Genomic DNA, 16,216 nt, shown 5'->3' with positions numbered 1-16,216 from the left:
TAGGTCCTCAAAGGTTCTTTTCAGGACTGGTATCAGTGGTATGGTAATAGGCTTGTACACGTAAAATATTCTTTCTTCCAAATATAGAAAGAATATTATACTTGACTGCTGCCCTTCTGCTGCAGTCTGCTAATCAATTACAACCTACTTGTTCCACAAAGGTCCTTTATAAGGACTGGTAATAAACTGGAGTAGGGTTCTATAGTACATAGGGTTGAGTGAGGTATAGTCTGCTATTCTATAAGGACTGGTATAGGTCCACAATACATAGGGTTGATGTGCACTACTGCTGACCGTTGCCCTATACTGCAGCAGTCCTTCATCGGTATAGGGACTGACGTACAGTCTGCTAATCATTTACAACCTACTTGTTAACTTGGTCTGTCTAGGGTTCTATACTGCAGCAGTCCTTCATCGGTATAGGGACTGACATACAGTCTGCTAATCAGTCACAACCTACTTGTTCCACAAAGGTCCTTATAAGGACTGGTAAGGTATAGGGTACTACAGTACATAGGGTTGAGTGAGGTACAGTCTGCCATTCTATAAGGACTGGTATAGGTCCACAATACATAGGGTTGAGGTGCACTACTGCTGACCGCTGCCCTATACTGCAGCAGTCCTTCATCAGTATAGGGACTGAGAGTTTTGTCACAGGGTCATTTAAAAAATGACAGGCAGAGGAAGAGGCAGGCCCTTCTGCAGGGGTGGTATACAGGGGTGGGTCATATTTCTACTGGGGCTGCTTATTATGAGAGGCTCCCACCATCCCTGTGCTGTGCTGACTTCCTCCTGGGCCTGCTTATTATGAGGGGCTCCCACCATCCCTGTGCTGTGCTGACTTTCTCCTGGGGCTGTACCTCTGCTGTGCATATTATGAGGGGCTCCCACCATCCCTGTGCTATGCTCATTATGAGGGGCTCCCACCATCCCTGTGCTGTGCTCATTATGAGGGGCTCCCACCATCCCTGTGCTGTGCTGACTTCCTCCTGGGGATACTTATTATGAGAGGCTCCCACCATCCCTGTGCTGTGCTGACTTACTCCTGGGGCTGTACCTCTGCTGTGCATATTATGAGGGGCTCCCACCATCCCTGTGCTATGCTCATTATGAGGGGCTCCCACCATCCCTGTGCTATGCTGACTTCCTCCTGGGGCTGCTTACGGTGCAGGTGTCAGTGATGTATATCACAGTGCTGATGTCAGTACTCTCTATCACGGTGCTGCTGTCAGTGCTGTATATCACGGTGCTGGTGTTAGTGCTTTATGTCACGCTGCTGATGTCAGTGCTCTCTATCATGGTGCTGTTGTCAGATCACTCTATCACGGTGCAGGTGTCATTGCTGTATGTGACGCTGCTGATGTCAGTGCTCTCTATCACGGTGCTGCTTTCAGTGCTGTATTTCACAGTGCTGGTGTTAGTGCTTTATGTCACGCTGCTGATGTCAGTGCTCTCTATCACGGTGCTGCTGTCAGTGCTGTATATCACGGTGCTGGTGTTAGTGCTTTATGTCACGCTGCTGATGTCAGTGCTCTCTATCACGGTGCTGCTGTCAGTGCTGTATATCACAGTGCTGGTGTTAGTGCTTTATGTCACGCTGCTGATGTCAGTGCTCTCTATCACGGTGCTGTTGTCAGATCACTTTATCACGGTGAAGGTGTCATTGCTGTATGTCACGCTGCTGATGTCAGTGCTCTCTATCACGGTGCTGGTGTCAGATGACTCTATCACGGTGCAGGTGTCATTGCTGTATGTCACGCTGTTGGTGATCATCTCCTGCACCCTCTTCTTTGCCTACCCTGGTCCCTGACCTTCCCTCTCCTCCATTGCCTTCATGCGCTCCACAGTCCTGAATTGTCACAACAATTTCCCATATAAAAAAAGAATGCTTGTAGTTGTCGATCCCAGATTCACCTCATACATGTGTTATGTCATTGGCCATGTGGTGGGACTAATGTTTGCACAGCTATTAATTATTTTGTGGCTGCAAATTTGACTTGTAGGTTTGCGAAGTTCGCCTCCCATTGAAGTCAATGGGGCCCGCCGTGAACGTTCCGGTTCGCGAACTATCGGCCGCATTCGCGAAACATCCCGTCGGAAGTTCGTCCATCACTACTCCTGGCCAACTAGGACAGGTAATTGATCTTAAGACCAGATTGGTCGGGAGGAGAAGCTGGGGAAGCCACCCTCGACCTGGATAGGGTAAGTGCAGACAAGGCGGGGGGGGGGAGTTTGTCTGCTGCCCCCCCAAAAAATGGAACACCAGCTGCTACTGGATTGGATGATGGAAGTCAGCAGAGCTTCTGCTCATTTACTAAGCTCTGGAGCAACTGCACTTTGCAAAGTGCACAGTGTATTTCCCTTTAGTAAAGCAACACCATTATCTCTCTTTAAAGTGCAAACATGACAAGACAATGGGCAATTTTATTCCAATGGTATCCAGTATTTGGTATAGGTCCTGTACAATAACTGCCAATTAAACACAGATGTAACATATATTATCCAAAGAATAAACATGTACAGACCTCTTCCTCTTCCCTCAGGATCTAAAACAACATTTGTTAAGGTCTGCACAACCCGTTTTCCTTCCGGCTGAAACAAAACACATTTATAAAGCATGAATCATTTTATTTCAAAAGTTAAAGTGTATGTAAACCCTAATAATGAACTTCTCTTATTTGCTCTTTTTGATACACTAAATACACCATTGAAAGTGTTTTGTTTTATCTGTTTTAAAAGTGTAAAAATACCCCTTGATTTTGCTAGAAATCTTGTGTGCTGATAACTTCTAGTGTTCTCTGACTGTGCACAAGGAGGGGTATGGAGATTGGGAGGGGTTATGAAGATGAAGAAGGGGGGTGAGATGAGGAGAGGTTACGGAGATAAGGGGTTATGGAGATGAGAAGAGGTTATGGAGATGAGAAGGGGTTACAGAGATGAGAAGGGGTTAAGGAGATGAGAAGGGGTTAAGGAGGTGAGAAAGGGTTATGAAGATGAGGAGGGGTTACGGAGGTGAGGTTATGGAGATGAAGGGGGGTTACGGAGATGAGGATGGGTTATGGAAGTGAGGAGGGGTTACAGATATGAGGATGGGTTATGGAGAGGAGAATAGATTGTGCAGATGGATATGGGGAGGAGGGAAGAGATGAGGAGGGGTTATGGAGATGAGGTGGGGATAAGGAATTATTAGGGAGATGAGGAGAAGAAAGTAGATTAGGAAAGGTTAAAGAGTTGAGGAAAGGGGCAATGATGAGGAGGAGATGAACAGGGGTTATGGAAATTAGGAGAGGGGAGGAGGTGAGGAGGGGTGGGGGAACGAGTAGGGTTATGAAGTTGAGGAGGGGGAAGGAGATGAAGAGGGTGGTGGAAAGTAGGTGAGTTATGGAGATGGGAAGGAATTATGGCAATGAGGAGAGAGCAGAGGAGGGAGATGAGTAGTGTGGCGTAGATAAGGAGGGGGTGGGGGAAGTTAAGGGGGGAGGAGATAAAGAGGGGCTATGGAGATGAGGAGGAGAAATAAGATGAGGAGGGATAGGGGAAAGATGAGGGGGTGATAGTGATGATTAGGGGGGAGGAGATAAGGAGAGGTCTGTGTTCTTTGTAATTTATCAGAAAATAAAATTGTTGGGACTTTATATGAGACAACGACTGCTACAGAGTTCGCATGTCTCCATCCCTGAATCATATGGAAAAAAGAGGGGAAGGGAGAATGGTGGGACTTTATATGAAGCAAAACACCATAATCAAATGAATCAGTTAGTAGATACTATTTAATGGTGCACATGGTTGCATGTGGACAGTAAATAACATGTAATAAATAACATAATAAATACATGTAAATGTATACACACAGACATAAGTGTTCCTTCATAGTAAATCATATATATTAAAATGTATTAAATGTAGCTCAAACTTGCATATAGACATGATTGATTGCACACATGATAATGTAAAGCAAATTCAAATTTCTTCAAGGTGGTCTCATAGTAGACGCACAGTAGCTGTGACAATACATTGATATATAGCTCTACACACTTTCCTGGATAACTTCCACTCATCAGGAGAAAATGTGTTATAGGTATGTCTGTAATAAAATATAAATACAATTAAAGGGAAAACACTGCGCTATAGTTTGTGAAAAAAAAATGGCCACAACAGCCACAACAGCAGCCAACACCAAAAACAAACAAAGTTCCACAGGTAAAATAGTAAAAACAGTGTAGCGCTTCAATAATAATAAATGTGATCAACATGAATTATAGAAATAATAATATGACAAAAATCGCATAAATATAAATGCCTAGAGATAAAAGTCCAACATTAGGTGCTCATTCCACTATGTAGCTGGCATAGGGGTGACCAAACCGTCACAGAGGAGGAAAATGGTGTACTAGGCGAATGTATTCATGTGGATCTGCTTGACTTTAAACATCAGAGAAAAGTAGATAAATACTTCTTACCGGAACAGTTGGACTCACACAGTCATATGACTGACATGCCCCTGTTGAAGACACATATGTCGAAACGCGTTGGGCGAGCTGTTGGCACCCCACATTGCTTTTAATTTCATTTTATTTTTTATGTGATCACCAAGTCATTAATTATCTTTTGACTTCAATAAACCAACATTTTTTACACCGTTTGACCCGCACCATGTGGAGCCTTTTTTTCTTTTTCTTTTTCTCCGTTCTTTTGGTTTAAAACTTCACAACATCCCCCTCCCCATTCGGGGGAGATTGGAGTATTGGCACAACGGGCTGCGTTTGAGCTTGATTACAAACAACCTTGACGTTCCATCTGAAAGGATCCATCATTGGGCCTACAACCGCCCGGAGCTCTTCCATCAGCTCAACAGACCTCCCTCCTTACACTCCTTGGTCCCAGATTGTGACCTCAAGCCTTCTAGATTCAACCGTCATATGACTGTGTGAGTCCAACTGTTCCGGTAAGAAGTATTTATCTACTTTTCTCTGATGTTTAAAGTCAAGCAGATCCACATGAATACATTCGCCTAGTACACCATTTTCCGCCTCTGTGACGGTTTGGTCACCCCTATGCCAGCTACATAGTGGAATGAGCACCTAATGTTGGACTTTTATCTCTAGGCATTTATATTTATGCGATTTTTGTCATATTATTATTTCTATAATTCATGTTGATCACATTTATTATTATTGAAGCGCTACACTGTTTTTACTATTTTACCAATAAAATATAAATACCAAATCATGTAGTAACTAAAATAACCAGAAGAGGGGGAACCACAACTTAATCCCAACACTCTTACCTAAAGTAAGCTACAGTATTCAACAACATGGGTATTATTAGTAGCTGGAGGTGCTATGGGAACATCATCCCCGGAAACTGAGGTGGCGATGACTGCGGCAGCACAACGGTGAACAGAAAACAAGACATACCTATCTACGAAATGTGCGTAGAGCTATATATCGATGTATTGACACAGCTATCATGCGTCTACTATGAGACTTCCTTGAAGACATTTTAATAAATTTTACATTATCATGCGTAGCACTGACCCCTGAAGGAGCGGCTGATTTTGTTGTGCTTACCGTTACCTTCTTGACCTTGTGTATGTCTAGGGGTTTCCCGAGGTAGATGGCCCAAAGAATTGTAGAAACTGACACTGGATCCGCTTTAAGGATTTTTATTTGCAAAAAAGCAACAGTAGACAAACAAAGTCTCTCAATGAGGGTTAGAGGGTTTAGGTAGAAAATTCAGGTACTCTTGGAATTATTCAAAATAGGAAATCTCTCACTATAGAAATCCAGAGAATAACCACTCACAACTGGATTCTCACAGCTACCAGATAGACCTCCTATCACTAGGCCTAGCAGCCGATAGAGTGTTCAGATAAAGCGAAGCCTCTGCCACAGACTTGCACATAGAACGTTTGAATAAAATCTCTGTCACAGACTTGTTGTAGAACACTTTTAGTAATTGAAGGATGTAGACAAATTTAGAGAGCACTCATACGGTACCAGTATCTTGCAGCCAGTCCGGCGATACCGTATGAGTATAGATTTGCTTGGTGTCTTTCAACTGAGCCTCCAGGCTCTTTCTGAGAAGCCAGCCTTCAGCGTGGCCTTCTCCTGAAGAGTCCTCCCCTGGTTGCTTCCTCAGTTGCTGGGCCTCTCCACAGATGAGATGGCACCGGACCACCACCGAATCCTCCCTCCAGTTACTTTGCCCCGGGCTAGCCTGCCCCGAGACTCGGAATTGGATAGATCCGCACCCCAGGCCATGAAAGCCATGGGGGCTGGTCAGGAGGACCAGGACCAAACAGACAGAAAAATCTTCTGGACCGGTAACACAAAGCACGTGATGTCAGTACCTTAAGTACCCTCTCCCAGAATGCACAGCAAGATGACACTCCCACTGGGCTGGCTCCGAGAAAAAGTGGCACTCAATGTGCCCAACTGAACTGCGTTCTCACACTTGCCATTGATGACAGCGCCACCTGTGGCCAAGCAGAACACAGTGCAATCCAGCTAGACTGGTACTGAAATCATAATTTGGTATAATTAAACCCAAAACCAAACTGCGGTTCTAGGAACTTTCAATAGAGAAAAACACATAGCGCGTGCTCTTCATGCGTGTGCGTCTACTATGAGACCACCTTGAAGAAATTTGAATTTGCTTTACATTATCATGCGTGCAATCAATCATGTCTATATGCAAGTTTGGGCTACATTCAATACATTTTAATATATATGATTTGCTACGTAGGAACACTTACCGTATTTATCAGCGTATAACACGCGCCAGCGTATAACATGCACCCCAAGTTTAGGAGGGAATTTAAAGGAAAAAAACTTTTAGGAGGGAAGTTTAAGGAAAAAAACTTACATTTAAATGCCCATCAATGCAGCCTTGTCAGTGTCATTTGCAGCCTTGCATTGCAGCCTTGTCAGTCATTTGCAGCCTCGTCAGTCGTATGCAACCTTGCATTTGCAGCCTTGTCAGTCATATGCAACCTTGCATTTGCAGCCTTGTCAGTCGTATGCAACCTTGCATTTGCAGCCTTGTCAGTCATATGCAACCTTGCATTTGCGGCCTTGTCAGTCATTTGCCATTTAAAAATGGCGTCAGTAGTTCTCGGACGTTCTCGGACGTTCTCGGCGGCTTTCGGCTATTTTCGGCCACACTCAGCTATATTTGGCCACACTCGGCCGTTCTCGGTGGCTTTCGGCTTTCCGAAAGCCGCCGAGAACAGCCGAGTGCGGCCGAAGATAGCCGAGAACGGCCGAAGATAGCCGAAAACGGCCGAGTGTGGCCGAAAATACACGGAAGCCACAGAGAGCGGCAGAAAGCGTAGCAACTGCGACGGATCGGCGTATAACACGCACCCTTGATTTCCCCCTGATTTTAGGGGGGAAAAGTGCGTGTTATACGCCGATAAATACGGTATGTGTGTGTGTATACATTTACATGTATTTATTACATGCTATTTACTGTCCCACATGGATCCATGTGCACCATTAAATAGTATCTACTAACTCATTTGTTTGGTTCTGGTTTTGTGCTTCATATAAAGTTCCACCATTCCCCCATTCCCCTCTTATTTCTATAATTTATCGTAGAAGTTAAGTAGGAATGGTTGACACCACATGATTTAGAAATCGGAGTAAGGGATGATCATACTATATTTCTGACAAATCAACACAAATTTTTCTGTACTGACTCGAGTTTTGAAAAAAGGAATATATGTAGCTATATGATATAGAAAAGGAATTATTGGATTTGCTAACTAAATAAAAGTTAGTAAATCCAATAAGATATAATTGAGGTGATAATGTAATACTGTATATGGAATACATTTTATATTCTAGTGTTATATGGGTTAGATAAAGAATAGTTAAGCTCATCACTTCCCCAAGAGTGACATCATTTTTGTTTACTTGCAGCATACGTAGGGACAATAATCAAGTATTGCAGAGATGTATGAAATATATCTGTGTCCCCATTGATTAAATGTTCCATCACTTAATGCCCCCCCTTCCCCGACCCCCCCAACAGAGACCCAGGGAGCAATAAAAACCTGTCGGAGGCTCTAACATAATCTGTTGTACTCACCACGACCTTCAGCTTCTTCTTCACACCATCTGAAACAGCCTGTCCGGCCGCCTTCACTTCAATGTCATGATAGCCCAAAGTCAGAGGAACAATGATATAGGGTATAGCCAGAGACGAGGCGGCCCTTACGGTCACAAATTGGCGATATTTACTCTTGGCAGTGGAGAGACTGCAGAATTCTTCATTGTAAGTCCACTCCACACGTACCTAAACCAGACAAAAAAATATATACATAAATACAAAAAGCATGTGTTAAAGCTGAAGTTTGATCTGCTTATATGATATGCCTTCTCAGCTGCTCCCACCCAACCCAACCCTAACTTCCCCCCAACCTTCGACATGAAAAAAAATGATATTTCCATTAAATACCTTATTGTACACATAATGATGTAATAACTGGGTATCTGTGCATCTCTATACAATACAGGCAGAACACGACTGGTAGGAGGAGCTGTACATAGTTTCCTGCAAACAGCAGACCACACTAGGCAATGCATACCTACCAACATTTCGAGATGGGAATGAGGGACACCTACTAGCAAGCATAGGTAGGTATAGGACATGCCCCCTACCACACCCCCTTAAAGGAGAATTAACCAAAAAAAAGGTTCATTAAACCCACAAGGGCTTTTTTTTACCAATACTTTTCCTTTACATTGGTTTTTAAAATTTACAGATGCAGCAATTTAGAATTTGGATGAAAGGTTTATTGCTGGAAAACACTTTTTTGATAGATAAAAAGTGCATTTTATATACAATTATAAAGATCAGACCAAAATGAGGAACGAATGAGGAGGAATGAGGGACAGAGGGACATTGCTCCAAATCAGGGACAGTCCCTCGCAATCAGGGACAGTTGGGAGCTATGGGTAATGCTCATATGTGATTCTGAGCATCCACAATTGGAAGAACTGAAATTTAATGAACGAAAGCAGGCCAGGGACAGTCAGGCTGGGGAGGAAAGAGCAAGATGAAGATAGATGTCATCCAGCCAGGAAATGAGGCGCGCTCTATCTGATTTGCTGCAGCTTCTAATGCACACTGTGAGAAGCTCACTGCGTGCAGTGAAATCATAGTGAGCAATTTTAGGACAGGAGAGGAAACTTTGCTACTGTGAAAGAAGAAAGGGAAGGCTGGCGTTCAGCTTTAACATGACCTCCAGGAACCCGTTTTGCACATGTTCTTGTTTGTATGTTTTTTTTTTTTAAGTATGAAGGTCTATTTATAAAGAAAGCATTGCTGTGCAAGTGTCTGAAGCACTCACACAGCCATCTCACGTAATCCCCATAATCTGCCTGATATGTGTATTTCCTATGATTGTCAGCTCCATCCAGTGACCATAATGTGGTATTTTCCTGAGGTTTTTCTGAAAAATACAGCTTTATAGCCACTAGATGGAGCTGCCGATCATAGGAAATAAATTCAGGTCACAGCTTTGGCTGGTTTCCCCCCTGCATCTCTTCCAGATTCCCGGCGGTTGCTTCTCTCCTTCAATCTGGTCTAAGGACCTGCTTCTTGATTGGCTGGGAGGAGAGCAGGAAGACATTAGCGAATATTAATTACGTAAATGTGTGACCCCGCCCCCTCTAAGAACACAGGGAAAGCCATAGGGAAGTCCCCGTGCGCCAGAAAAGGGCGGAGGCACCTCGTTATTTAAGAACTGTCAGAAGAAGTGGAGCGTCACATTGCTGAAGACTCCCACAGAGGTGGATCGTGCGGACGGCACGCAGAAGAAGACGGGGCAAGATGTGGGACGAGAAGAGCGGAGGAAAAAGAAGATGAAGAAGAAGATGAAGAAGGAAATGGAGAAGAAGAACAACACCGAAGGAAGACCAGAAGAAAGAAGATGACAGAAGAAGCGTAAAAGAGAATAATTTAATAAAGGACTTGTCAAAAACTGTCTTTAGTCTTTTTTTTTTACTTTGACCTGAAGGGTCTGGTATGGATTTTGAGAAGGACGCCCAGGCCATTTTTTTTTTTGCCACAGGGTTCCCCTTAATATCAATACCAGACTTGAAGGGCCTGGTATGGAATTTAGGGGGACCCCCACTCATTTTTTTAAAAACATTTTGGTTTGAGGTTCCCCTGTGGGGAAATCCCCATGCCGTTTTTATCAATGAACTTTTATGTGTATTTCGGACCGACAATACATTATAGCCGCGAGTAGTTTTAAATGACTTTTTTTCCTTTAGAAATGTAATTTTGCTGTCAGACTGTTCTAAACACGGGAAAGATGCGCCCCTTTACAGGCATACTATAGACACCCCCAGGTATGAAATTTAGAAGAATATTACACTTTTATTGTTTCACTTTAAGCAAGGCCCTTTTTAAAACTTTTTTTTGCATTGATACATGTCCCCTGGGGCAGGACCCAGGTTCCCAAACACTTTTTATGACAATACCATGCATATAAGTAAGGATGAGCCGAACACTCCCCAGTTCGGTTCGCACCAGAACCTGCAAACAGACCTAAACTTCGTGTGAACTTTAGAACCCTATTAAAGTCTATGCCCTTGTACACAAGGTCAGACATTCCGACAACAAAATCCATCGGATTTTGTCCGACGGATTTTGTCTGAAACTTGTGTTGCATATACACGGTCGGACAAAGTTGTTGGAAAATCCGATCGTACGTAACGTGACAACGTTATTTCGTTACGATGGGACTACATTCAGGCTAGTAGCCAATAGCTTTGGTCTAGGAATTCGATCTGAGCATGCATGGCACTTTGTGCGATCGGAATTCGCTACACACAATCGGACAAAGTCCGATCGGATCATGTTGTCGGAAAGTTTTATAGCCCAGCTCTAAAACTTTTTCCGTCGGAATGTCCGACCGTGTGTACAAGGGCTTAGGGACTCGAACGTTCAAAATCAGAAGTGCTAATTTTAAAGGCTAATATGCAAGTTATTGTCATAAAAAGTGTTTGGGGACCTGCCCCAGGGGACATGGATCAATGCAAAAAAAAGTTTTAAAAACCAAATCCAAAGACATGCAGGTAGGTTAATTGGCTTCTGCCCAAAATTGGCCCTAGTATATGAATGGGGACCTTGGATTGTGGCTCCTTGAGAATAGGGACCGATGTGGGTGTAGCAATGTACAGGGAGAGGGACCATTGTAGACACTCACTCAGGTTGAACTGGATGGACTAGTGTCTTTATTCAACCTAACTAACTATGAAACTATGAAAAACGCCCATTTTTTCAGGAGCAGTGATTTTAATAATGATTAAAGTGAAACAATAAAAGTGTAATAGTAGAGAGTGCGCATGCGCGGAGTCTCCAATATGGACGCTTGAGCCGGAGCTCCGCCGAACCCAGCGCCACCGACACTTACTGCGCACCGCAGACAGCGAGCCCGAGGAAGACAACGAGCGATCCGCCACCCCCTCACCCCGGGGAAGCTCTCCGCATGCCCAAAAAACAGGTCCGCAGAGACCTGGTACCGCAATTCAACGGATCTCCGCCGACTGGGTGTACCAAGATGGCCGCCGCGGCCCTGAAGCACGCTGCAGGGAGAGAAGCACTCCCAGAAGTAAGGCAAGTGATTGCTCCGGCCTCCCTCAATTATACCCCATCTCACCAAAGTGGAGCAATGCATCCACCCACCCCATCACCAGCCTCTACAGAATCACTGCTGGGCAGAAATTTTGGGGACTCACCGTATTCCCCAGCGGGCCCTATCCTCGATCCGCCCCCAGGGGGATCCTCTCCTTTCCCTCAGTCTGACTCCGGCTCACACACGGATGACCTTCTCCTTAAAATGTCAGCCCTTCTGGAAAGGGGCTTAGCATCCACAGCCGCGAAAATAACAGGAGACATTAAGGCCACGTACACACGGGCGGACTGTTCGCCCAACCCTGTCCGCTGAACAGTGTTTGGGCGGACAGTCCGCTCGTGTGTGGGCTTTCAGCGGACAGTTTCAGCGGACAGTTGGACGGACAAAGTCTTTCGGAAATTCCGAAAAACTGTCCGCTGAAACTGTGTTTGAGCGAACAGTCCGCCCGTGTGTGGGCCTGTCCGCTGTACTTTCGAAATGAGCGGACTGTTCCCGCTCGGAAAGTCCGCCCATTTCGAGCGCGTGTACAGGTAGGCGGGGCCCGCGAAGGAGACGTCGCGGGCTCCGCCGCCTGGAATGGGCTTAAAGGGGAACCCCAACGCCGAAAAAAATCGGCGTGGGGGTTCCCCCAAAGTCCACACCAGACCCTTGTCCGAGCACGCTACCCGGCCGGCCAGGAAAGGGGGGCGAGCGAGCGCGCCCCCCCTCCTGAGCCGTACCAGGCCGCGTGCCCTCAACATGGGGGGGTGCCTTGGGGAAGGGGGGGCCGCGCAGCCCCCCCACCCCAAAGCACCTTGTCCCCATGTTGATGAGGACAAGGGCCTCTTCCCGACAACCCTGGCCGTTGGTTGTCGGGGTCTGCGGGCGGGGGGCTTATCGGAATCCGGGAGCCCCCTTTAAGAAGGGGGCCCCCGGATACCGGCCCCCCACCCTATGTGAATGAGTATGGGGTACAATGTACCCCTACCCATTCACCTGTGAAATAAAGTACAAAAAAAAACACAACACAGGGGAAAAAATATTTTATTGCACAGCTCCGGGGGTCTTCCGTCTTCGGGGGTCTTCTCGCCGGACTCCTCCGCTATGTGTGTGTAGCTCTTTTACTAGCGGAGGAGTCCGGCTTTCTTCCTCCCCGCCGCCGGCCTCTTCTCCCGACTTCGGGGGTCTTGTCCCCCTCTTCGGTTCTTCTGCCGGGCCACCGCGCCTTCTTGTAGCTCTTTTGCAGGCGGTGGCCCGGTCTTCTGTCGCCGCTGCCTTCCGTTCTTCTGTCGCCGCCTTCGGTTCTTCTGCCGGGCCACCGCGCCTTCTTGTAGCTCTTTTACAGGCGGTGGCCCGGTCTTCTGTCGCCGCCGTCGCTGTCGCCGCCTTCCGTTCTTGTTCTTCTTCTTGTTCTTCTTCTTCTCCTGGAGATGTTGACACGTCGCTCCCTCCGGCCGGAATGCCAGGGACACGCTCCGCTGCCACTTATATAGTGACAATGGGGTGCTGTCACATGGTATATGTCACATGGGTTGGTCACATGGTGACCCCGCCCCCTTACGATGTCATAGTCCCCATGTGACATCAACCCATGTGACCAACCCATGTGACATATACCATGTGACCCCGCCCCATTGTCACTATATAAGTGACCGCACAGCGCGGCTCTGGCATTCCGGCCGGAGGGAGCGACGTGTCAACATCTCCTGGGGAAGAAGAAGAAGAACAAGAAGAAGAACAAGAACGGAAGGCGGCGACAGCGACGGCGGCGACAGAAGACCGGGCCACCGCCTGTAAAAGAGCTACAAGAAGGCGCGGTGGCCCGGCAGAAGAACCGAAGGCGGCGACAGAAGAACGGAAGGCAGCGGCGACAGAAGACCGGGCCACCGCCTGCAAAAGAGCTACAAGAAGGCGCGGTGGCCCGGCAGAAGAACCGAAGAGGGGGACAAGACCCCCGAAGTCGGGAGAAGAGGCCGGCGGCGGGGAGGAAGAAAGCCGGACTCCTCCGCTAGTAAAAGAGCTACACACACATAGCGGAGGAGTCCGGCGAGAAGACCCCCGAAGACGGAAGACCCCCGGAGCTGTGCAATAAAATATTTTTTCCCCTGTGTTGTGTTTTTTTTTGTACTTTATTTCACAGGTGAATGGGTAGGGGTACATTGTACCCCATACTCATTCACATAGGGTGGGGGGCCGGTATCCGGGGGCCCCCTTCTTAAAGGGGGCTCCCGGATTCCGATAAGCCCCCCGCCCGCAGACCCCGACAACCAACGGCCAGGGTTGTCGGGAAGAGGCCCTTGTCCTCATCAACATGGGGACAAGGTGCTTTGGGGTGGGGGGGCCGCGCGGCCCCCCCTTCCCCAAGGCACCCCCCCATGTTGAGGGCACGCGGCCTGGTACGGCTCAGGAGGGGGGGCGCGCTCGCTCGCCCCCCTTTCCTGGCCGGCCGGGTAGCGTGCTCGGACAAGGGTCTGGTGTGGACTTTGGGGGAACCCCCACGCCGATTTTTTTCGGCGTTGGGGTTCCCCTTTAAGCCCATTCCAGGCGGCGGAGCCCGCGACGTCTCCTTCGCGGGCTCCGCCTACCTGTACACGCGCTCGAAATGGGCGGATTTGCCTCCTCCTTACGTGGGCGAGTCCGTTCATTTCAAAAGTTGAGCGAACTGTTTGCCCAACCTTGTTCGTCAAACAGTCCGCTCGTGTGTGGGCAAGTCCGCTCATGCAAATTTTGAGCGGACTGTTTGCCGAAACTGTTTGACGAACAAGGTTGGGCAAACAGTCCGCGCGTGTGTACGCGGCCTAAGACAGACTTTCAAAACCTGGGAGCCAGGATGGAAGCGATAGAACAAAAACTGGACATGACAGTGTCAGCAACCAACCAGAACTCAGAACATATCCAGACTTTACAAGACAGACTGGACACCGCCATACTTAGAATCGACGAACTGGAAAACAGATCCAGAAGATACAACTTCCGAATCAGGGGAATACCAGAATCCATAACTGATGTGGCGCAAGCTACCCAGGAAGTCATCACATCCCTGATCCCGGACATACCGCAACACCGCCTGGAGCTGGATAGGGTCCACAGAACCCTCGGACCTCCACGTAAGGATGGGTCCCCCCGGGACATTATAGCCAAGCCACACTTTTACCAGGTGAAAGAAGAAATTATGAAACAGTCCAGAGCGGCTAAACATCTGTCCTATCACGGCCATTCAATCCAAATTTTCGCCGATCTGTCCCCCTCCACAATCCAGAGAAGAAGAGCCTTGAAACCTCTCCTATTGGTGCTCACCCAAAAGGAAATCAAATATTGGTGGACATTCCCCTTTGCTGTCAAATTCCAACATATGGGCAAGACCCATTTTTTCACCACTTTCCATGATGGTGAAAAGATTCTCCTATCCCTGAAGCTCATCTCAACGGAAGCAGACATGGACACCTCAAACCCGAACTACAATCCAGCTAAACGCCCGCCCCCTGCTAGCCCAATTACCCCCCTGTGGAATAAGCAGCAGTCAAAACGATCCAAGGAACATACTCAGACCTGAGGCCGGTCTTTTCCTAAGTTTTTCATTTTCCCTAACCCTATTCTCACTCCATGCCGGAGTGCCACGGGGAAACCTCCCCCCACCACTTGAGAGCTTCGGCTCTTTGAACTTCCTGTGGCTGATCTTCCACTTACTGCGGGCCCTTTTTGTTTTCCCATCTTTAACTAACTGGTTCTCATGATGGCCCTCTCATACTATTAACCAGAAAATACTGCTCGGTTTTCACTAAGCCTGCAATTCATACGGAGTTTTGTTCTCATCGGATGATACAGAACATTCCTACATGCTGGATCCTTCTCAAGAGAGACATTTGCACTTCCTTTTAGAACTGATGTTGGTTCTCTCTCATACCTTAAGCTCTCTGTACCCCCCTCCCTCCCTCTTCTCCTTCCCTCCAATACCCCTTTCCACTTTTCCCTTGCCTCCAATCCATTCCTTCCCCCCCTCACTTCTCCCCCCCTTCCCCCCCTTCTTTCTCTTCCTCATTTTTTCCCTAAAGCAGGAAATCTTCCTTAAACCTCGCCAGGTTGATATTGTTTTGATCCAGGTCCAATATTAGGGCCCGCAGCTGGGTATTACCCCGTTTACAGTTCTTCCTTTCATTCATGATTGTTAAAAGGTTTAATTTGATGTCTAAGATTCTGGTTAATATTCCTACATACAATGTTAGACTCTATGATACTAATCATCTAAGTATTTCATGCTATTGGTGCTTACTTTACAACTATTATTTTCTCTTCAAAGTGTTGGGCGCTGGATTCGATCTTTGTGCCCTCCCCTATCCCACAGACCCCCTATGATTTGTGGGCTAGGGTGCCTGCCCTTAGTTATGCAGGCGTTTTTGGTTGGGGTCTCCTCCGGGGGATGTTTGGGTCCCCAGGGGCTGACCTTGATTCACCAGAGGGGGTATCCTCTGGATTTTTCACCTTCTTCTGCCTTCTACCTTCTTCTTTCCTCCTACTCTGATTCTTCATCTCTGTTTTCTGCTCAACTTTCAATATTCTCAGTGGTCACTCGACTTTTACTCTCCC

At 47.1% G+C, this 16,216-nt stretch overlaps 1 protein-coding gene across 1 annotated transcript in view; it reads right to left on the bottom strand.

Annotated features, from left to right (window-relative positions):
* Positions 1 to 16,216, bottom strand: part of LOC143961248 (venom factor-like) — a 205,025-nt gene that overhangs the window by 84,427 nt on the left and 104,382 nt on the right. Inside the window, exons 21-22 of the mRNA XM_077470483.1 lie at positions 8,095 to 8,301; positions 2,526 to 2,592 (exon numbers count right to left, since the gene is read on the bottom strand). Of these exons, the coding sequence (XP_077326609.1) occupies positions 2,526 to 2,592; positions 8,095 to 8,301 (274 nt within the window). The remainder of the gene's footprint in view (positions 1 to 2,525; positions 2,593 to 8,094; positions 8,302 to 16,216) is intronic.

Source organism: Lithobates pipiens, unplaced genomic scaffold (genome assembly GCF_037356315.1).
Source record: "Lithobates pipiens isolate NorthernLeopardFrog02 unplaced genomic scaffold, aLitPip1_a1.2 Scaffold_8, whole genome shotgun sequence".
In the NCBI taxonomy this organism is placed as follows: Eukaryota; Metazoa; Chordata; class Amphibia; order Anura; family Ranidae; genus Lithobates; species Lithobates pipiens.
Note: the sequence above shows the minus strand (reverse complement) of the source record. Positions and strands in the feature narration are given on the sequence as shown.